General features: G+C 49.0%; 1 protein-coding gene across 6 annotated transcripts in view; it reads left to right on the plus strand.

Annotated features, from left to right (window-relative positions):
• The window catches only part of wdr59 (WD repeat domain 59), a 129,951-nt gene that overhangs the window by 97,806 nt on the left and 9,364 nt on the right, over window positions 1-22,781 (plus strand). For all 6 annotated transcript variants that reach the window (XM_072518501.1, XM_072518497.1, XM_072518499.1 and 3 more), the window contains 4 exons: window positions 2,181-2,293; window positions 17,059-17,206; window positions 17,989-18,061; window positions 21,693-21,816. In XM_072518501.1, the coding sequence (XP_072374602.1) occupies window positions 2,181-2,293; window positions 17,059-17,206; window positions 17,989-18,061; window positions 21,693-21,816 (458 nt within the window). The remainder of the gene's footprint in view (window positions 1-2,180; window positions 2,294-17,058; window positions 17,207-17,988; window positions 18,062-21,692; window positions 21,817-22,781) is intronic.

Genomic DNA, 22,781 nt, shown 5'->3' on the forward strand with positions numbered 1-22,781 from the left:
CTTGTATTGAACCTTGGTTAGGTGCCGTGAGGCAGCAGTGCTAACCACTGTGCCACCCTTTATGCCATAAAATAAATGGATTTTATTTCTATTGGTTGTATCACATTTTTTTTAATAAACCGACATATGTTATCTCTATTGAATACAGCTACTCCATTGACCCTTTTCATCCTCTTATCATTTCTGGATATGCAACGCCCTGCAGTGATTAATTCCAATCATGTTTTTTTTCTGTAGCTATGTCGCAGTACTCCAGACCATATTGTCTCTAACACCCCTGTTTTATTACTGACACTGTTAGCTACCTGCTGTTGGATACAACTCACTGACCCAGCACATTTTTTTTTTGAGTCATAAAATTAGTTTTTGTTTTTATTTATGAAACACATCACTTTCCTCTGATATAGTTGTCAATGACATCCTTGACGTGTGAGTCTTTGCCATAATCCTTGACAACAACACAGCTGCAGCCTACAACTTTGCGAGGTTTTCCTTCTTGGTCTATTTTGCACAGGCCTACCCATTCACCAAGTTTTTTGTTGTCATCAACCTTAAACAGGTTGATCTGATGCTCTGCACAGAGTGCCTCTACCAATTTAACATACTGTGCCTCATCACAATTGCCTGCCAGGACACACAAGTGAGCTTGTCGTTTGCCCAGCACCTTGACAGCTTCCCGAGACCACAACACAAGCCATTGTGAATGTATGCGGTTTTAAGCACTTCCTGAAGAACTGTGTTAACATCCATGACACCGCTGCAGTTATGCATTCCTCGGCCATTGTGCTGCTTGCTGTGCCGGATCAGGGCGGTTTCCTGCTGCAATATAAAGGAGAGGGTGAGTGTTAGGCTGGGCCGTGTGGGATGGCACTTTGCCCAGGGGGGGGGGGGGGCGGGGGGGAGATGCTGAGGATGGCGGAGATGCGGCTCCAATTGTACCCTCACTCACCGTGGACCGGAAAACCTGAGCCGCCGACAAGATGGCGGAGAGAGAGGGCGCGCGCCCGACCCAGCACATTTATGTATGTCAAAGTAAGGACTGTGGAGAGATTTCCCACTTCTGCATCCCCAGGCAATATACTGGAAGCACATATCAGGAAATCCTGAATTCTCAGCCTGCGGTGCACTGCTCACTAATTCTAACGGATAGAAAAGCACTGGCATGTCTACCAAGCCCATGCTTGGAAGCCTGAAATGGACACCCCCTCCCCCACATCTCACCATTCTTTATAGTTTCAATTATCCATTGTGTTTTATAAAAGTTGTTGGTTTACACATAGGACGTTTGCATTCCTTTCGTGGTTTCCTTTTAATCTGGGAAAGTGAAACTGTTCGAATCACACAAAATTCAAAACTGGCCTATAACGATTGGGTGATTATTTGACAAGCTCATTGAGGCAATTAAAGCGTTCCCCATATATCTCTGACTCACACCCAAAGGTAGAGCCTTCTACTTGGCACCTCCCAGTATCCTGGTGCCAATCAAAGAGCTCCTGTGACAGCCATGAATCATTTCAGTTACCTACTCTGATGGAGTTAATTGAAGCACCAACACGCTAACAGCCAATCCCTCAATTTAAGTAATTTAATCTCTAATAGTTGTAGAACTGTCCTGCCTTGTCCTTTTGCTCCATCGATACGTTAATAGACCATCCTTGAGAAAGAACAAAATTGCATTCATATAGTCCATTTTATGTCCTCAGATCCTCCCAGATCACTTCACAGCCAGTTTGTTACTTTCTGGAATTATTGTCATTCTTGTAATGTGGGCAAACACAGCAGCCAGTTTAATCACAGTAAGATTCCACAAACAGCAATGAGATAAATGAACAGCTAAACTGAATTGGTGATGGTGTTAAAGGGTTCAATGTTGGCAGGACACCTGCTCTTTAAAAGATAATCTCACCGTGGATTTTCACCTTGATTCCTTCATTTATTTTTTAACCTACAGACACAACAGCCAACATTATGGGGTCCATAATGTGGAAGCCGTTAGCTTAGAATCTCTGATTATATATAATAAAGTGGAAAAATGGTTTGATTTTTTTTATTCAGTTCAACCAGTTAACTGGTTGCCAGACTAACTAATCCTGTTCTCACTGGCGCATTCCAGAGCATGGCTCTACATTTTCCTGTTCCTCAGCACATACTAATTTCATATATATTTCCTTGTGTTTTAGGTTTGGTCTCTGGCTGCTGTTGCTACAGACTCCTTCCTCAGTCCCCATCCGGACCCCGACATAGAAACACCGTGGGCACGACATCCATTTGGCCGACAGCTTCTGGAGTCGCTGTAAGATTGATTTGGCTAGCAGCAGTAATTAAGTATTGTGACAAACTGAACAAACCAGGCCATGGTTTGTCTGAAATTACCTCAAGCCTGTCTCTGTAAGAATCTCTGTTCCTTTAACTAATGGGGAGGCGGTAGTGTAGTGGTTCTATCATTGGACTAGTAATCCAGAGACGAAGAGTCATGCTCTGGGGACCCGGGTTCGAATTCCGCCATGGCAGATGGTGAAATTTAAATTCAATAAATATCTCTGGAACTAAAAATCTAAAGATAACCACAAAACCATTGTCTTTTGAAAAAAATATTTTTATTAAGGTATTTGAAAATTTGAAAGTTTTTATAATAATAACAATGACATCAACATGCTAAAATAACCCCCCCCCCCCCCCCCCCCCCCCCCCCCCCCCCCCCCCGCCCGAGCCCAATCTTCACACACCCCAACCATAAAACGACAATCCGGCGGGCCCCCCCCCCCAACCTTGGAATTCTACTTCTATCTTCTCGAGACTGAGAAACCCAGCCATGTCACTAACCCAGGTCTCTACACTTGGGGGCTTCAAGTCGCTCCACGTTAACAAGATCTGTCTCCAGGCTACCAGGGAGGCAAAGGCCAAGACGTCAGCCTCTTTGGCCCCTGAACTCCCAGCTCTTCCGACACTCCAAAGATCACTACCTCCGGACTCGGCACCCCCGTGTTTTTAGTACCGTGGACGTTGCCTTAGCGAAACCCTGCAAAAACCCTCTAAGCTTCGGGCATGCTCAAACATATGGACATGATTTGCTAGGCTTCCCGCGCACCTCGTACACCTGTCCTCTACCCCGGAAAACTTGCTCACCCTAGCCACTGTCATGTGTGCCCGGTGGACTGCCTTAAATAGTATCAGGCTAAGCCTGGCACATGATGAGGAAGTATTAACCCTGCTTCGGGCATCCGCCCATAGACCTGCCTCTATCTCTCCTCCTAGCTTGTCCTCCCACTTGCCCTTAAGCTCCTCCACTGGAGTTTCCTCCACCTCCGAAAGCTCCTGGTAAATATCTGATACCTTCCCCTCTCCCACCCAGGTACTGGAGCCTACTCTATCCTGTATCCCCCGGGGCGGCAGCAGTGGAAAGGCCGGAATCTGCTTTCTCAGGAAGTCTCGCACCTGCAAATACCTAAGCCCATTCCCCGCTGGCAATTCAAATTTATCCTCCAAGGCTTTCAAGCTGGGGAAGCTCCCGTCTATAAATAGATCCCCCATCCTTCTAATTCCTGCCCTTTGCCATCTCCGGAACCCACCATCCAGCCTACCCGGTTCAAACCGATGATTATTATAAATCGGGGTCCAAACCGATGCTCTCTCCACTCTCTTATATCTCCTCCATTGCCCCCAGATTCTCAGAGCCGCCACCATCACTGGACTTGTGGAGTATCGGGCCGGCGAGAACGGAAGAGGTGCCGTTATCGGTGCTCCCAAACTTGTGTCTTTGCATGACGCCGCCCGCCTCCATCCACAGCGACCCCTCCCCCACGATCCACTTCCTAATCATGGCTATATTAGCCACCCAGTAGTAATTGCAGAAGTTTGGCAGCACCAACCCACCCTCTCCCTAACTGCACTCCAGCAACACTTTCTTCACTCGCAGGGTTTTATCCGCCCACACAAAGCCCAAAATAACCTTATTCACCCGCTTGAAAAAGGCCTTTTGGATGAAGATGGGAAGGCACTGAAAGACAAACAGAAATCTGGGGAGGATCGTCATTTTCAGGGTCTGTACCCTCCCCGCCAGTGATAGCGGGAGCATGTCCCATCTCTTAAAAGTCCCCTTCCATTTGTTCTACCAGCCGGGATAGGTTTAACTTGTGCAGTGCCTCCCTGGATTCCCAGATACCGAAAGCTCTTCCCTACCATTCTTTTTTTTTTTTTAATTATTTTTATTCAAATTTTGTCTAAAAACATAATTTTTGCATAACCGTACACAACAATTAACAGAACAAAGAGAAAAAAAAATGTTAACCGTATGTGCAAAGAAAGGAACAATACAACGTAACGATTACTCCCGCCGAGTTGCTGCTGCTGACCTTTACTGCTCCCCTAGAAAGTCGAGGAACGGCTGCCACCTCCGACAGAACCCCGCCATGGACCCTCTCAAGGCAAACTTTATTTTCTCGAGACTGAGAAACCCAGCCATGTCACTAACCCAGGTCTCTACACTCAGGGGCTTCGAGTCCCTCCACATTAAAAGGATCCGTCTCCGGGCTACCAGGAAGGCAAAGGGCAATACGTCAGCCTCTTTCGCTTCCTGCACTCCCGGATCGTCTGACACACCAAAGATCACTATCTCTGGACTCGGCACCATCCGAGTGTCTAAGATCTTGGACATTGCCTTAGCAAAACCCTGCCAGAATCCCTTAAGAGCCGGGCATGCCCAGAACATATGGACATGATCTGCAGGGCTTCCCGCACACCTCGCACATTTATCCTCAATCCCAAAGAGCTTGCTCATCCTGGTTGCCGTCATGTGCGCGCGGTGGACCACCTTAAACTGGATTAAGTTAAGCCTGGCACATGATGAAGAAGAATTGACCCTATTTAGGGCGTCCGCCCACAGGCCCGCATCCAGCTTCCCACCTAGCTCCTCCTCCCATTTGCCCTTAAGCTCCTCTACTGGGGCTTCCTCCGCCTCCTGAAGTTCCCGGTAGATGTCCGAAACCTTCCCCTACCCAGGTGTCAGAGACCACCCTATCCTGTATCCTGCGTGGGGGTAGCAGCGGGAATGATATCACCTGGTTTTTTTTCAGAAAGGCGCGTACCTGAAGGCATCTGAAAGTGTTTCCAGGGAGCAAACTGAATTTCTCCTCGAGCGCTTTCAGGCTGGGAAAGGCCCTGTCTATGAACAGGTCCCCAATCCTTTTAATGCCTGCGCTATGCCAGCTTTGAAACCCTCCGTCTATCTTGCCCGGGACAAATCTGTGATTATTACGTATCACGGTCCAGACTGAGGCTCCCTCCACCCCCTGTGCCTTCTCCACTGACCCCAGATCTTTAATGCCGCCACCACCACCGTACTAGAGGAGTAGCGGGCTGGCGAGAACGGCAGAGGTGCCGTTACAAGTGCCCCTAGGCTGGTACTGTTGCTCGTTTTAGCCTTAGTTTAATTGCTGTTATTCTGTCACCTTTGCTCTTGAGTCGCCAGGTATCTTTCTGATACCGCCACGTGGTTCAAGTCCGAGTAATGATTAATAATCCAACACACCGCTTAGTAAGAGTTAAATCAACGCTCATTTATTATATACAGCAATTAATACTTGTACATTAATTCTACTTCTAAGCTACTTCCTACAACTAACAGGCCAATACTTAACTCTGGAAATGGCCCACCAGGTCAGGGAAACAAATGGCCTTTTGAATGGGTTCTGAGCCTGCGGGATTCAGAAGCTGGTACAGATCGATAGTCAGGAGTGCCTATCTCGTAGCGATCGTTGGAGTAAAACTTACGTTCTCTGCAGAAGGGTCTTGAAGGGTGCGGAGAGGAGAAGAAGGGTCGATTTGAACTTGGCCCCTATTCTTATAGTCCCCAGGGGCTTCCCGCCTCTCGGGGCGGACCTTGTACCCGGTTCCAAGTGATTGGACTTGGTCCCAATCACTTGGTTCGATATTCTCCAATGCTGGAGCGATTCCTTGATCGAGGGGTGGTCGTTTACCTCTCTGTGTCAGCTCCTGCTGGCGCTGAGAAGTCTGGGTTGGCTTTGTGTGTCTATTTTGTATCAATTGTTCCCGGGGATTGCTGATTAATATTCAGATGGCTAGGGTGTTGTTATGTTGATAGCTGCAGGTATCGATTCGGTCTGGCTTCCCCAGAGGTGAATACACTGTTTTACCTGCAGCTGTCTGTTTGAGTCCTGTTGGCTGATTTTCCCATCAGCCACTTCCGTTCGCCATTTTAAATCGGGGTTTGGCCATTCTAATCGGGAGTCAGCCATTTTACATGGCTACAGTACCTTTACATGAGGCCGCCTCTTACCGCTCCCACGTCGACCCCTCCCCCAATACCCATTTCCTAATCATGGCTATGTTAGCCGCCCAATAGTAGCTGCAAATGTTCCCCTCCATCTGCTCTACCAGCTGAGAAAGATTAAGCTTGTGGAGGGCATCCCACTTTCGAGCCACCTGTATCCCTACATACCGAAAGCTGTTCTTGACCAATTTCAATGGAAGCTCTCCCAGCCCCTTTTCCTGCCCATTAGCTTGGATCACGAACATCTCGCTTTTCTTCTCATTTAGTTTGTATCCTGAGAAATTACCAAAGTCCCTCAGAATCTGCATGACCTCACCCATCCCCTCTAGTGGGTCCGAAATATACAGGAGCAGATCATCCGCATAAAGTGAGACCCGATGCTCCTCCCTCCCCGAATCAACTCCCGCCAGTTCTTTGAAGTCCGCAGCGCTATAGCCAGCAGCTCTATCACAAGGGTGAATAATAACAGGGAGAGGGGGCACCCCTGCCTTGACCCCGCTGGAGCCTAAAGTATTCCGATTTCACCCTGTTCGTGCACACACTTGCCACTGGGGCTTAGTAGAGTAGCTGGACCCAACCTATGAACCCCTCACCGGATCTGAGCCTTCTTAGCGCTTCCCACAGGTACTCCCATTCTACCCGGTCAAAGACTTTCTCCGCGTCCATTGCCGCCACCACTTCTGCCTCCCCTCCCTCTGAGGGCATCATGGTGATGTTTAGGAGCCTCCGTACGTTGGAGTTCAATTGCCTTCCCTTGGCGAAGCCTGTCTGATCCTCCCCTATCACCCCAGGGACACAGTCCTCAATCCAAGCAGCTAAGATCTTGGCCAGCAGTTTGGCGTCTACATTCAGGAGCGATATCGGTCTATAAGATCCACACTGTAGCGGATCTTTCTCTCGTTTGAGGATGAGTGAAATCGAAGCCTGTGACATTGTTGGGGGAAGGGTCCCTCTCCCTTTGGCCTCATTGAAGGTCCACAGCAGTTCCAAAACTTTCTTGGGGGCTCTGACTCATACAATTTATCGTAAAATGCCCTAAAGACTTTGTTCAACCCCTCTGGGTCTATGACCGTGTTGCCCTCCTTATCCCGTACTTCCCCAATTTTCCTGGCCGCCTCCCTCTTGCGAAGTTGGTGCGCCAGCATTCTACTCGCTTTCTCACCGTATTCGTAGACCGCCCCTTTGACCTTCCTCAGCTGTGCTACCGCCTTCCCAATGGGCAGCAGGTCGAATTTGACCTGCAGCCTCCGGTGCTCTTTCAGTAGACCCGTCTCAGGGGTCTCCGCAAAGCTCCTGTCTACTCTTGAGTATCTCCCCGACTAGCCTTTTTCCCTCCGCTCTTTCTTTCTTCTCTCTATGAGACCTGATAGAGATCAACTCCCCTCTGATAACTGCCTTCAGGGCCTCCAACACCGTGGACGCCGCTACCTATCCAGGTAATTCTTGATGTTCCTCCTTATCCGCCCACAAACCTCGTCGCCTGCCAGCAGCCCCACATCTAGCCTCCATAGTGGGGGCTGACCTCTCTCCCCCTCAAGACGCAAATCCACCCAGTGTGGAGCATGATCGGAGACTGCAATGACTGAGTATTCTGTCCCCTCCACCCTGGGGATCAACACCCTGCTCATCACAAAGAAATCTATGCGGGAGTAGACTTTGTGGACATGGGAAAAGAAAGAGAACTCTTTCGCCCTCGGTCGGGCGAATCTCCACAGGTCTACGCCCCCCACCTGTTCCATGAATTCCCTCAGTTCTTTAGCCGCCGCTGGTCGCTTCCCCGACCTGGGGTTTGACCAGTCCAGTACAGGGTCTATAACTGTGTTGAAGTCGCCCCCCCATAATCGGATTGTGTGAGTCGAAGTCTGGAATTTTACCCAGCGTGCGTCTCATAAATACTACGTCGTCTCAGTTCGGGGCGTAAACGTTCACTAGCACCACCCGGGTCCCCTGCAGTTTCCCGCTAACCATTATGTATCTGCCCCTCTTGTCAGCTACAATATTCCCTGCCTCAAAAGCCACCCGTTTGCTGACCAGGATTGCTGCTACTCTGGTCTTTGAATCCAGCCCCGAATGGAACACCTGGCCCACCCACCCTTTTCTCAATCTTGTTTGGTCCGCAAGTTTTAGGTGCATCTCCTGTAGAATGGCTATGTCTGCCTTTAACCCATTTAAGTGCGAGGACATGGGAGCCCTCTTGACCGCCCCGCACATTCCACGTGATCAGCCTGGATGGGGGGCTAGACCCCCCTCCCCTGCTGATTATCCATATCCCTTTTTCGGCCAGCCACGAGCCCGTGTTCCCCGCTTACTCGAGCCCTCCCATTGGAAGCCCCCCCCCCCCCCCCCCCGACTCTCTCTGTTCCCCCAAGTTGGCACCTTTTCTGTCAGCCAAGCAGCATCCCATCCCCCAGCAACCCCGTGATCCCAAACCCCCAAGTCAAGCACCGGCTTGACACTGGCTCTCCCCCCATTATGCTTCCGTGAGTCTGCTGACCCCGGCCGCTCCCGCCTCTGTCTCCGATTACTCAGATGCCTCATTTTGCGGCCCCCCCCCCATGGAAAGCCCAACTTATCAGCTTCAACAGCTGCCAAAGAACATTTTCCACCCCCAGCGAAACAAACAGCCAACCCCAGGCGCAAACCTGGCCCCATCAAAGACATGGACCCAGCTGCCAGGAGAGCAGCCCCACGTGTAGGGCCCCCCTCCTCCCTCTGCGGCCGAGTTCTACAAAAGCCGAAAACATGGCCGAAGAAACAGGGAACAGACAAAAATAAGAGGAGGCAACATAATGTCGCTGCCTCCGGCTACTCTGCAATTACCATCCCCACCAAGTAACGTCCCAGTGTGGCTGCCCTTTAGTTCAAGTCCAACTTTTCTTGCTTAATGAAATTCCACGCCTCATCCGGTGTATCAAAGTAATGGTGGCGATTTTGATACGTGACCCACAGCCTCGCCGGATGCAGCAGTCCGAGCTTCACCCCTTTGCTGTGGAGAGCTGCCTTAGCCCGGTTGAATCCAGCGCGCATCTTGGCCAGTTCTGCTCCCAGGTCTTGGTAGATGCGGATTATGCTGTTCTCCCACCTGCTGCTCCGCTCCTTTTTAGCCCATCGCAGGACTCGTTCCTTATCTGTGAAGCGGTGGAACCGTACCACCATGGCCCTCGGCGGTTCATTCGTTTTGGGCTTCCTTGCAAGGACTCTGTGCGCCTCATCCAGTTCCAGAGGCTGAGGGAATGCTTCTGGCCCCATCAGGGACCCCAATAACGTGGTCACGAATGCGCTCGCGTCCGACCCCTCCGCACACTCAGGCAGGCCCAGAATACGCAGGTTCTGCCTCCTGAACCTGTTTTCAAGGTCTTCCAGCCTCTCCTGCCACCTCTTGTGTAGGGCGTTGTGTGCCTCCACCCTGACAGCCAGGCTCAGTATCTCGCCTTCGTTATCCGAGATCTTTTTCTCAATCTCCTTGATCGCCTTCTCCTGCATTTTCTGGGTCTCAACCATTTTCTCCATAGAGGGCTTCATTGGGGCCAGCATCTCCGTTTTCAGGTCAGCAAAGCAGCTTCTAAGAAACTCCTGCTATTCCTGCGACCACAGGGCCCACGCTGCCTGATCCAAGCCGGCCGCCATTTTCTGATCCTGCGCCCATTCCTGCCGCTTCTCGCTGGTCGTTTGTTTGGCCGTCCTGCTCCTGGACCCCTCCATAAACTGCTGTGGGGAGCCTTCTAGCGGCGTTTGCCAAATTCCCCCAGGATTTGCATTACTTCCCCCATCCCCTCCCAACGGGTCTGAAATATACAAGAGCAGGTCATCTGTGTAAAGCGAGACCTGGTGCTCCCCCCCCCCCCCCCCCCCCCCCCCCCTTGAACCAGCCCTTTCTAGTTCCTAGAGGCTCTTAACGCCATGGCCAATGGCTCTGTGGCCAGAGCAAACAGTAACGGGGAGAGGGGGCACCCTTGCCTCGTCCCTCGGTGTACTTTAAAATACCCTGACCTCAGCCGGTTCATAAGCACACTCGCCACTGGTGCCTGATAGAGCAACTGCACCCTGTCAATAAAGCCCTCACCCAACCCAAACCTTCCCAGCGTCTCCCACAGGTAATTCCACTCCACCCAATCAAAAGCCTTCTCTGGATCCATCTCTGCCACCACCTCCACCTCCTCTCCTTTTGAGGGCATCATGATAACATTCTAAAGCCTTCGAACATTGGCCTTGAGTTGCCTGCCCTTTACAAATCCTGTCTGGTCTTCCCCTATCACCCCCGGGACGCAGTCCTCTATCCTTGTGGCCAGTATCTTAGCCAGCAGTCCACATTCAGGAGAGAAATTGGCCTGTATGACCCGCATTGCTCTGGATCCTTCTCCCCTTTCAGGATCAATGAAATCGAGGCTTGCGACATTGTTGGGGGGAGGACTCCCTTCTCTCTTGCTTCATTAAATGTCTTCACCAGCAGTGGGCTCAATATCTCTGAAAACGTCTTATAGAATTCCACCAGATAGCCGTCAGGCCCCGGGGCCTTGCCCGACTGCAGCCCTCCAGCCCCTCGATTATTTCCTCAATCTCAATTGGGGCTCCCAGCCCTTCCACCAGATCCTCATCTACCCTCGGAAACCTCAACTGATCCAAAAACTGCCTCATTCCCTCCACCCCAGTCAGGGATTCCGACTCATATAATTTACTATAAAAGTCCTGAAACACCTCATTCACCCCCAATGGGTCCAGGACAGTATTCCCACCGCTACTCTTTACTTTCACTATCTCCCTGGCCGCCTCCCTTTTCCTGAGCTGGTGCGCTAACCTTCTGCTTGCCTTTCCTCCGTACTCCTAAATCGCCCCCCTTGCCTTCCTCAACTGTTCCACCGCTTTCCCTGTGGTCAACAGCCTAAACTCCGCCTGTAACCTCCGTCGCTCCCTCAGTAGCCCGCGTCCGGGGCCTCCGAGTATCTCCTGTCCATCTGGAGTATCTCCTCCACTAACCTATCCCTCCCGGCCCGTTCTGTCTTTTCTCTGTGGGCCCGTATCGAGATTAATTCCCCTCTTACCACTGCCTTCAATGCTTCCCAAACCTTCGCTGCAGAGACCTCCCCCGAATCATTTGTTTCCAGGTAGTTCTGGATGGACTTGTTAACCCGCCCACAGACCGCCTCGTCCGCGAGCAACCCCACATCTAGTCTCCACAGCGGGTGTTGCCCTCTCTCCACACTAACCCGTAGATCCACCCAATGTGGGGCATGATCCGACACTGCGATTGCCAAGTACTCAGTATCCACCACCCCCGGTATTAGCACCCTTCTCAGAACCAAAAAGTGGATGTAAGAGTATACCTTGTGGACATGTGAGAAAAAAGAAAACTCCTTCGCCCTTGGCCGTGCAAACCTCCATGGGTCCACTCCCCCCATCTGTTCTTTAAACCCCTTCGATTCCTTTGCCGCGGCTGGCCTCCTCCCTGTCCTGGATTTTGACCGGTCCAATTCCGGATCAATGACTGTGTTAAAATCTCCCCCCATAATCAGGTTATGTGACTCTAAGTCTGCGATCTTACCTAAATCCCGCCTCATGAATTCCACATCGTCCCAATTCGGAGCATATATGTTCACGAGTACCACCCGCACCCCCTCCAGCTTCCCACTCACCATTATGTACCTACCCCCCTTGTCTGACACGATTCTCCCTGCCTCGAATGCCACTTGTTTGTTGATCAAGATCGCTACCCCCCCTGGTCTTTGAGTCCAGCCCTGAATGGAATACTTGGCCAACCCACCCCTTTCTCGATCTCGTCACGTCTATAACGTTTAGGTGTGTCCCTTGTAGCATTGCCACGTCCGCCTTCAGTCCCCTCAAGTGTGCAAACACGTGACCCTCTCTTCACCGGCCCAATCAACCCTCTAACATTCCATGTAATCAGTCTGGTCGGGGGGGCTCCTCTTTCCCCCCCGCCCCCCCACGCTAACTAGCCATCACCCTTTTTAGGCCAGCCTCTAGCTCGCGCTCTCCGCCTCCTCGAGCCCCACTCGGGCATTCGCCGTTCCCGACCTCCCATTTGTCCCCTAGTAACAGTTCCACCCCTGTCAGCAAAGCAGCTCCCCCCCTCCCCCCTCAGCAACAATACTAGAAATCCAACCCCCAAGTCAAGCTCCAGCTTAACACCTGTTTGCCCCCCACTGTGCTTCCGTGACTCAGCTGACCCATGCTGACTTGATAGCGCCCGCCCATGGCACCAAGCAGTCTATCTCCCCATTGTTCTCTCCCCTCTCCCCCACTTAGACAAACATATTAAAAGCATCACATTCCCCAGTAAACAAACATCAGAAAAAGCAGTGAAGAAACAGCCACTTTAAAAAAAAACACCCAAAAACAGAACCAGCCCCAAAGACCACCCCCCCCCTCTACCCAGCTCTCTGCAAGACAAAGTTACCGTTAGCCATCAAAACAGGCCCTTATTGCACATACAGCCCAGCACAACAAATCGCCACCAGAGTACTCTCCAAGGCTTCAGTGTCTTTTAATTCGCCTCCAGCCTCTTTTCTTTAATAAAAGTCCATACTTCGTCAGGTGTTTCGAAGTAGAAGTCCCGTTCCTCATGTGACCCACAGACGGGCTGGGTACAACATCCCGAACTTCACCCCCTTTACTTCTTCACCTCTTTAAGAAGAGGGCCGTTTTGCCCGATTAAACCCAGCTCTCCTCTTGGCCAAATCTGCACCCAGGTCCTGATAAATGCGCAGCTCACAATTCTCCCACTTGCTGCTCCGTTCCTCCTTGGCCCACTGCAGAACGTGTTCCTTGTCCAGGAATCGGTGAAAGCATACCACCATCGCCCTCGGCGGCTCGTTCGCTCGGGGCTTCTTCGCGAGGGGTCTGTGCGCTCTATCCACTTCCAGGGGCCGAGGGAATGCCTCAGCCCCCAACAACTTCTCCAACATGTTCGTCACATAAGCCCTCGCATCCAATCCCTCACTGCCTTCAGGGAGGCCGACAATTCTAAGATTCTGCCTCCTGGACCTGTTCTCCAGGTCCTCCAGCTTCTCCTGCATTCTTTTCTGGCCATCGTTCATCATCTCCACCTTGGTCTCCAGCACGGTTATGTATTCCTTGTGCTCAGACACCTTTTTCTCCACCTCCTGGATCCCTCTTCCATGGATCTTTTGTTTCTGCACAACTTGATCAATCAAAGCCTTAATCGGGTCCAGCGTGTCCTCCTTCAGCTTGGCGAAGTAATCTTCAAAACACTTCACCAGCCATGATTTCCCGCGTTACCAGCTCAGCTCGCGTCTTCCTTATAGGACTTTTTCTTCTCACACGGCCACTTCCGGTCCAATTCTCCATACACCGGAGGGGTATTTCTCCTCACTGTCTGACTCTTCACCGATTTATCCCATAAAATCCGGGAAAAAACGGTGGGGGAAAAGTCCAAAAGTCCGTCACAGGCGGGAGCTATCAAATGTGCGACCTACTCCTCCATGGCTGTCACCGGACGTCATCCACGAAATCATTGTCGATTGTCAGAAGGAGATTTGATAGAGGTGTTTAAAACCATAATGGATCAGGACAGAATAAATAGGGAGAAACGGTTCCCATTGGCAGAAGGATCAAGAACTAGAGTGCACAGATTTAAGGTAATTGGCAAAAGATGCTGGCAACATAAGTAAAAGTTTTTTCTCCAGCAAGTGGTTAGAATTTTGAACGTACTGCCTGAGAGTGTGGTGGAGGCCGATTCATTCGTGGTTTTCAAAAGAGAATTAAATCATTATCTGAGGGGACAAAAACTTGCAGGGCACCAGGAAAACGCTGTGGAGAGGAATGAGATGAAATGCTCTTGCAGAGAGCCAGCGTGGACACAACCAGTCAAAAGGCCTCTTCCTGTACTCTAACCATTCTATTATTCTATAGTTTGCACACCGTAAGCTTCCAAAAATACCAATGTCGTAATGATCAGGTCATCTATTTTTAGTAGTATTGGCTGAGGAATAATTATTGACCAGGACACCAGGGGTAACTCATTTATTTCTTCAAAGTACTGCCACGATAAAGTTCATGTCCATTTCAGGGAGACCTGGTTTAATGTCATGTCTGAAATACGACATCTTGGAGAGTGCAGCAGTTCCACTGTAGTCTCTGGAGTCGGGCTTACTCAGAAGATGGGAGTGCTACCTCTGAACCATGACTGACACCATCATGTGAATTTTGTTAGTACTAATGTTGAAACTAGGTTCATCATTGGGAGCTTAGATATTGATGGATCTGCTAAACTTTTGAAATTTCCTCAGGATCTAAATTGCTATTCTAATCTTGATTTACAATAAAAACTCCCGCCTTTGATTTCTATGTAATCTGTTTTGGGGAGAAAGTCCTCTCTGGTTGACTTAAAGGTATCCTGCTGTGCTCAGTTGAATATATCATTGTTTTCACACCCCAGAGTGGGATTCTGTGCTGTTGCAAAGCCCTCCATCCAGAGGCAGTTGTTTTTAAGGGTGGCCACATTCACTGACCCCAGATTTTAAACAAGGTCCTGTGAATATGGGCAGCACAGTGGTTAGCTGTTGCTAACTTTTGGTTGGCTCTTAATTCGTAATTTGCTCTGTTTGTATAACTTTTGCTCTAGAGTCGCCAGGTATCTTTATGATACCGCCACGAGGTTCAAGTTCAAGTAATGATCAATAACTCAACACACCAATTAGTAAGACTCAAATCAAAACACATTTATTATACACAGTAAATCACAACTCATGCATAAACTCTACTTTCTAGACTATTCCTACCACTAAAAGGCCTATACCTAGCTTCGGACTGGCCCACCAGGTCAGGGGAACAAATGGCCTTTCGTTCAGGTCCTGAGTCTGCAGGATTCAAAAGCTGGTATGGACTTGTAGCTTTGAGCGCCTATCTCGTAGCGAGCGTTGACTGGAGACTTACTTGGTTGATGTGGCCGCTTGGGCAGTTCACTCTCAGGAGTTGATTCACTTTGTTGAGTGACCCTGCCAAGAAGACCGATTTGAACTTGGGGGCTTTACTTTATAGTCCCCAGGGGCTTCCCGCCCTTTGGGGCGGACCCCGTACCTGGTTCCAAATGATTGGACTGCATTCCGATCATTTGGATCGATTTCTCCAATACTGGAGTTGTTCCCTGATCGTTGGGCAGTCCCTAAATGTCCGTTGGCCTTCCTTTGTCTTGGCTCCTGCTGGCGCAGAGGAGTCTGGCTTGGCTTTATTCACCTTAAGTGTTGCAATTGTGCCTTGGAATCGCTCATTACTATGCAGATGGCTGCTGGTTTCAGTGCTGTCTGGTTTTTTGCAAGTTTCAATACACATGATTTCTGCACTTGCTCAATTTTGCCTATGTTGGCTGAATTTCCCTTCAGTCTTTGCGGTTCTCCATTATAAGTCGGGAAGTGGCCAACCCAGATGGCTACATAGCACAGTTGCTTCACAGCTCCAGGGTCCCAGGTTCCATTCCCGGCTTGGGTCACTGTCTGTGTGAAGTCTGCAAGTTCTCCCCGTCTGTGCGCGGGTTTCGTCCGGGTGCTCCGGTTTCCTCCCACAGTCCAAAGATGTGCAGGATAGGTAGATTGGCCATGATAAATTGCCCTTGGTGTCCAAAAAAGTGAGGTGGGGTTACTGGGTTACGGGGTTAGGGTGGAGGCGTGGGCTTAAATAGGGTGCTCTTTCCAAGAGCCGGTGCAAACTCGATGAGCCGTATGGCCTGCATTGTAAATTGAATGAAATTCTATGAATATGTATGTCTGATCTACTGCCCAAAATCATCTTTTTGCTCTGCCATTTCAAGGATGGTCATTTTGGACTGAGATGAGGACAAATTTCTTCACTCAAAGTTGTAAAATTTAGGAATTCTCTACACTCGAGGGGCTGTGGAACGTCACTCAATGAAACGTAGAAACTTCGAAAACCTATGGCATGGAAAGAGATCATTCAGACAATTGTATCTTTGCCAGCCACAAGAGAGCTCTTAAGTCTAATCCCACTTTCCAACTCTTGGGCCATAGTCCTGTAGATCCTGCACAATCCACTGTTCCTATACCTCTGCTACTAAAGAAAAGTATCCTGTATTCCATTTAATCGTCTTTGTTCTGCTACCTCAAGCAATCTGTAACCATGCACGTCCAAGATTCCTCTGTTCCCCTACAGTTCCCAGTATCCTACCATTTATTTGAGTATTCTATTTGCTTGATTGCCCCATCTCTCTCACACACACACATACACATGTTTAGTATTGAGTATTTTAAGAATTTTGTGCCTTTTTTTTAATATACTGATTTTTATTCCGGTTAATTTTAGAGTAGTTGAAATCCCTATTGTTACTGCTCTGTTTTGTGAGTGTATTCAAAATTCAGATTGATAGATTTTGGATGCAAAGAGAATTGAAAAATATGGAGATAGAGCAGAAAAGTAGAGATGATTTAGAGTCTGCGCCATAATCTTTTTAGATGGCAGAGCGGGTTTGAGGGACTACATAGCCTTCTTGTGCTTTGATTTCTTATACACCAAGCTCTGTTTACACATCACAATTTAACAATTAAAGGAGTTCCTACATATTTTGTAGGTTTCAAAGGAAGGATGATTGAGATGGACAAATGCTCATCTTAATCTATGTCTTTGTGATTTTGTTTAGCTGATCTGGGAAGCATGCAACCTAGATTGTTTATCATAGTTACATTTAAAATTACTCAAAGCTGTTAATGGTCAAGAGAGGCCTAGCTTCATCTCCTGCACTGCCTCATTGGTCTATCTTTAACTGCTTCTGTGTTTCTTCACAGCCTGACTCATTACAGCATAATACATGATGTTCAGACTCTAGCCATGCTATGCAGTGTGTTTGAAGCCCAATCCAGGCCTCAGGACTATGGCAGCATAGGACAGCAGGTCTACCAGCGCACTTCTACCTCCACTCCTCTTTTTCACTATGTAAGTGTATATTTACTACTAGCACGGTCGGATATGTACCACATTCTGCTCCCAGATTTAATTTCACTGTATATATGTAATTTAAGTACTTTCCAAGCCACTGCTATAGCTGTTTGCTACTAGCCATGGTGGCTTGAGTTTAATTAGTTTTAATTAAAATCCTATGACAACCAAATGGATTGATGGAGCAACCAAGAAGCTGGTGGGAAGTCCTATAATTGATCCTAGCCTTGCAGTGTGACTGGTGCTCTGTGCCTGTTGTGCCTGCCTTGGGTTTGACCTTGTGAGCATAACCTTAGGTGTTGAGAAATAATGGCCAAGCAAATACTTCCAGCCCATCAAACACATCCAGACTGAACAGTTCCCCTGAGACAACTTGATCCAGGACCCCAAAATTCCTGAAATAGCAATGCTTAAACTTTCCCATTAAGCAATTGCATGTCCACCGACCATTGTTTCTTGGATGTGTTGCTACATGTGTTTTCAAGTGGATAAGTCTGATTAATTTAGGGCACGGATGGGTTTAATTCTGTTATTAGGGTAAGTATTAAATCTGTATTGGGATAGTGAAGGGTTAAAATTGTTTTTGGGTGGAAGAAGGGCTAAATCACAAAATGTCTTTGTGGCAGGGAAGGAGGTAATTTTCTGATTTGGAGCAGATGGATTGAATGTGGTTTTGTACCTTGGCCGGAGTTCAATTTCTGAACATTTGTAATCTGTTAGCAGCAGTGTTTCTATAGGCCTGCACTGCATAGTACTTAACAATTTCCTTGTTCTTTCAGTCAGGTTATGCCTCTTCAGGATCCTACTCAAGCACATCTGAGAGTATTCCCTGGTCTGCTGGATGGAACATAGGTAAAGCAGCCCTGGAAGTATGGGGCAATATGAACCAGATGCCATGGGTGTAAATATGTTCTGACATTTGCGCCGGGGGGGCGGGGGGACAATTCAATCTCATTCCTACTATCTGTAATGGTGGAAAACAGAAAACTAAATTAAAACACCTCTCTCTACCCTACAGTATGTCAGAATAATCTCCACAACTCTCTCTTTTGTCCTACAATACATCAGAGTCAACTCTGCAACGTACTGCTCTGTCCTATAATACATCACAATGTAATTCCTGCACAACCCATTCTATTCTTTTGTGCAGTTACCACCATTTTTTTTTTCATATTATCTGAACATTGAGAAGTATAAGCCACTGAAGCCACCTTCAGTGCACAGCACAGGGTGATATAATTTCACAATGTTACTATAGCAGGGTTTCCCAAACATTTTGAGCCGCAAGACCGCTAATAACCTCCCAAGTGCATTGGAGAACCCCAAGCATTCTCATGTCGACCCGCCATTTTTTTGCTGAGAAGTAGATTGATCCACAGAAATCAAATGCAAGCAAGTCTTTACTCGCCATAACTATGCATATGTTAGGAATTAGGATGAAGCACACAGTCACAAATCAGCCTGCTATATGGCCCACTCACACTATTCCTGGCGAAGACATCATCTCATAACCCCTTAACATTGACCGCTGCAGGTAGTTCCTACTTTAGGTGTGGGTATTCTAAAACATTCTCTTTTGTCATTTCTTATGGAAGGAGTGGTTCTGGAAAGCTGATACTCATATTGGAAACATATACCATTCTCTTACACATACACACACAGCTCACTCTCTCTTACTCTTCCTTCCTCTCTTCTCACTCTCTTTCACACACGCCCATTCCCCCCTCTCTCTCTTTCCATCTCTCACACACACTCATTCCCCCTCTCTCACACGTTCATTCCCCTTCTATCTCTCTCACACGCTCAATCCCCCCCTGTCTCTCTCTCTCACGCTCATTCCCCCTCTCTCTCACACGCACATTCTCCCCCTCTCACGCTCATTCCCCCCTCTCTCACGCTTATTCAGCCTCTCGCACACAGGCTCATTCCCCCTCTATCACACACGCTCATTCCCCCTCTCTCTCTCTCTCTCACACGCTCGATCCCCCCGTCTCTCTCTCACGCTCATTTCCCCTCTCTCTCTCACGCTCATTCCCCCCCTCTCTCTCACGCTCATTCCCCCTCTCGCACACAGGCTCATTCCCCCTCTTGCACACAGGCTCATCACACTATCACACACGCTCATTCCCCCTCTATCACACACGCTCATTCCCCCTCTCACACACACGCTCATTCCTCCTCTCTCACTCTCTCTCTCACACACGCTCATTCCCTCTCTCTCTCACACATGCTCATTCCCCCTCTATCACACACGCTCATTCCCCCTCTCACACACACGCTCATTCCTCCTCTCTCTCACTCTCTCTCTCTCACATGCTCATTCTCCCCCTCTCACGCTCATTCCCCCCCTCTCTCACGCTCATTCCGCCTCTCGCACACAGGATCATTCCCCATCTATCACACACGCTCATTCCCCCTCTCTCTCTCTCACACGCTCAATCCCTCCCTGTCTCTCTCAGCTCATTCCCCCTCTCTCTCTCTCTCTCTCTCTCCCTCTCACACGCTCAATCCCCCCCTGTCTCTCACACGCTCATTTCCCCTCTCTCTCTCACGCTCATTCCCCCCCATCTCTCTCACGCTCATTCCCCCTCTCGCACACAGGCTCATTCCCCCTCTCGCACACAGGCTCATTCCCCCTCTATCACACACGCTCATTCCCCCTCTCACACACACGCTCATTCCTCCTCTCTCTCTCTCTCACACACACTCATTCCCCCTCTCTCACACACGTATTCCCTCTCTCTCACACACACGCTCATTTCCCCTCTATCACACACACGCTCATTCCTCCTCTCTCTCACTCTCTCTCACACACGCTCATTCCCCCTCTCTCTCTCACACATGCTCATTCCCTCTCTCTCTCACACACGCTCATTCCCCCTCTATCACACACACGATCATTCCTCCCCCTCTCTCTCTCACACGCTCAATCCCCCCCGTCTCTCTCTCTTGCTCATTCCCCCTCTCTCTCTCACACGCTCATTCCCCACCTCTCTCTCATGCTCATTCCCCCCCTCTCACGCTCATTCCCCCTCTCTCACACACGCTCATTCCCCCTCTCTCTCTCACGCTCATTCCCCCTCTCTCTCTCTCACACGCTCATTCCCCCTCTCTCTCTCACACGCTCATTCCCCCTCTCTCTCTCTCTCTCTCTCTCACATACGCTTATTTCCCCCTCTTTCTCTCATACACGCTCATTCCCCCTCTCTCTCTCACACACGCTCATTCCCCCCTCTCTCTCTCACACACACGCTCTTCCCCCCCCTCTCTCTCTCTCACATGCACTCATTCCCCCCTCTTTCTCATACATACTCATTCCCTCTCTCTCTCATACACGCTCATTCTCCCTCTCTCACACACACGCTCATTCCCCCTCTCACACACGCTCATCCCCCCTCTCTCACACGCTCATTCCCCCCTCTCTCACACGCTCATTCCCCCCTCTCTCTCTCACACACGTTCATTCCCTCTCTCTCTCTCTCATGCTCATTCCCCCTCTCTCCCTCTCTCTTGCACATGCTCATTCCCCCTCTCTCTCTCACACAGGCTCATTCCCCCTCTCTCGCACACACGCTCATTCCGCCTCTCTCTCACACGCTCATACCCCCCTCTTTCTCTCTCACACACGCTCATACCCCCCTCTTTCTCTCTCACACACGCTCATTCCCCCTCTCTCACACACGCTCATTCCCCCTCTCTCACACGCTCATTCCCCCCCTCTCTCTCACACACGCTCATTCCCCCCCTCTCTCTCTCACGCACACGCTCATTCCCTCCCAAGTGCACCTACCCACTGGCCCCCAGCTTGGGAACCCCTGTACTATAGTAATGATACTTGGTGACTGTTCGTGTATTTCAGAGGACTTCCATCACATGAATCAGATAGTATTTAACTGTTACACTTTAGCTCATTGCGGTGCCTCATTCCAGACTTGCGATAGCTGCCATTCATAATCACCAAAAGCAGTTTAGCAGCTCATTGCTGCCATAATTGGCATACAAAGTAATTTTCCAAAGTTTGCCAAATGTTTGGGGATAATGGGAACTGAATTCTGGGGTATGTTACAAGGCTGTGAAGCATTTTATGTATTCAGATTATGTTAATCGCATGGTTTGTGATCATAATGTGAACCTGATGATTTTGTGTTGCAGCCTATAACTCTGTCCAGACCAGTTTTCATAATTATACTGAGCCTGGTATCCTCAGCCAGGGTAATTTTAATAAGTTGCTGCCTGATCCTATTCTGCTGGTGTCTGTTTTACTTGCTGTACAAACTGACCCTTGAGTGTTTTAATGGGATGAATCATCACCATGAATGTTTACATTATTCGCCTGAGCTCTGAATGTTCGTCTGTATCCTATTGGCTTGTACAAGGCTTTTAGGCTCAGTAATGGTGCTGAGGGTTTTCAAGCCTCATCCAATGGGTTATTGCTGTGCTGACTGAGTTAATGTATAACACATACACTAAAACTCTGTTTCAGCGGGCCGGGAATCGGAGCACCTTAACTCCTGGTGCTACGAGTCACCAGATGACTATCGTCATGGAAATCAAATCTACACTGATCCCAAAGAACGAGAGAAGGAGCAACATGAAAAGAACAAAAAGTGAGTAAACTCACCTTGCCTGCCTTCTCAGGTATAAAACAAATCCAGGAAACATCTGGTAACTAACTATTTAAGCTTTGTTTTGGGTTTTTTGACTTCTGTTTGTCTGCTGTGAGTCCTTATTGGGATCCAGCAACATGCTCTTAACCATTCAGTAACTTATCCGGAAATCAAAGACTGGCCATAGTTCACTGTGAAAACTATTTTACTGTGAAAGGCATCGTAAGAAATCCCAATCTTACCATCGTGCTGTCCAGACAAGTGCACTTTCCAGGAGGAGTTGCTGATTGCTAAACAGGTGCACGGGCCTTGGCTAAATATTCCTTTCCCACTTAAACTAGGCTGTTGAGGCCAATTATAGCATTTCTGTTGGTAGAAGTCTGTTGGTACAGCCTAGATTTCAGATTCCATATTGGTCTTATGGTTCAACTACTTGCTTGGGAAACTAGCTGAATCATCAAGGGAGCTCTTAGTGTTGTGGCCTTTTTTAGCCTGGGGGGGTGGGGTGGGGGGTGCAGAAAGAAAGATTAGAGACCTGATTGATGCATTGTGATCATTCTTGTCAATTTGTACTGGCTGGACTGGGAGTGCTTGGGTGGGAGATACATTGGAAGAGTAAAAATTGGCCATGGATGATGGAAAGAGGTTTGAACCATAATAGTGTCATGCTGCTTCAATGTGTCTGCTTTTACTGGACTTAGTTCTCAGCTTAGAATCATAGAATCTCTTCTGTGCAAAAGGAGACCATTCAACCCATCGAGTCTGCACCGACCCTCTGAAAGAGCACCCCACTCCGGTCCACTCCCACCCCATCCCCAGAACCACCTAATCGTTGGACACTAAGGAGCAATTTCTGCATGGCCAATCCACCTAACCTGCACATCTTTGGACTGTGGGAGGAATCCGGAGCACCCGGAGGAAACCCATGCAGACATGGGGAAAAAGTGCAAACTCTACACACAATG

Source organism: Scyliorhinus torazame, chromosome 10 (genome assembly GCF_047496885.1).
Source record: "Scyliorhinus torazame isolate Kashiwa2021f chromosome 10, sScyTor2.1, whole genome shotgun sequence".
NCBI classification, from domain to species: Eukaryota; Metazoa; Chordata; class Chondrichthyes; order Carcharhiniformes; family Scyliorhinidae; genus Scyliorhinus; species Scyliorhinus torazame.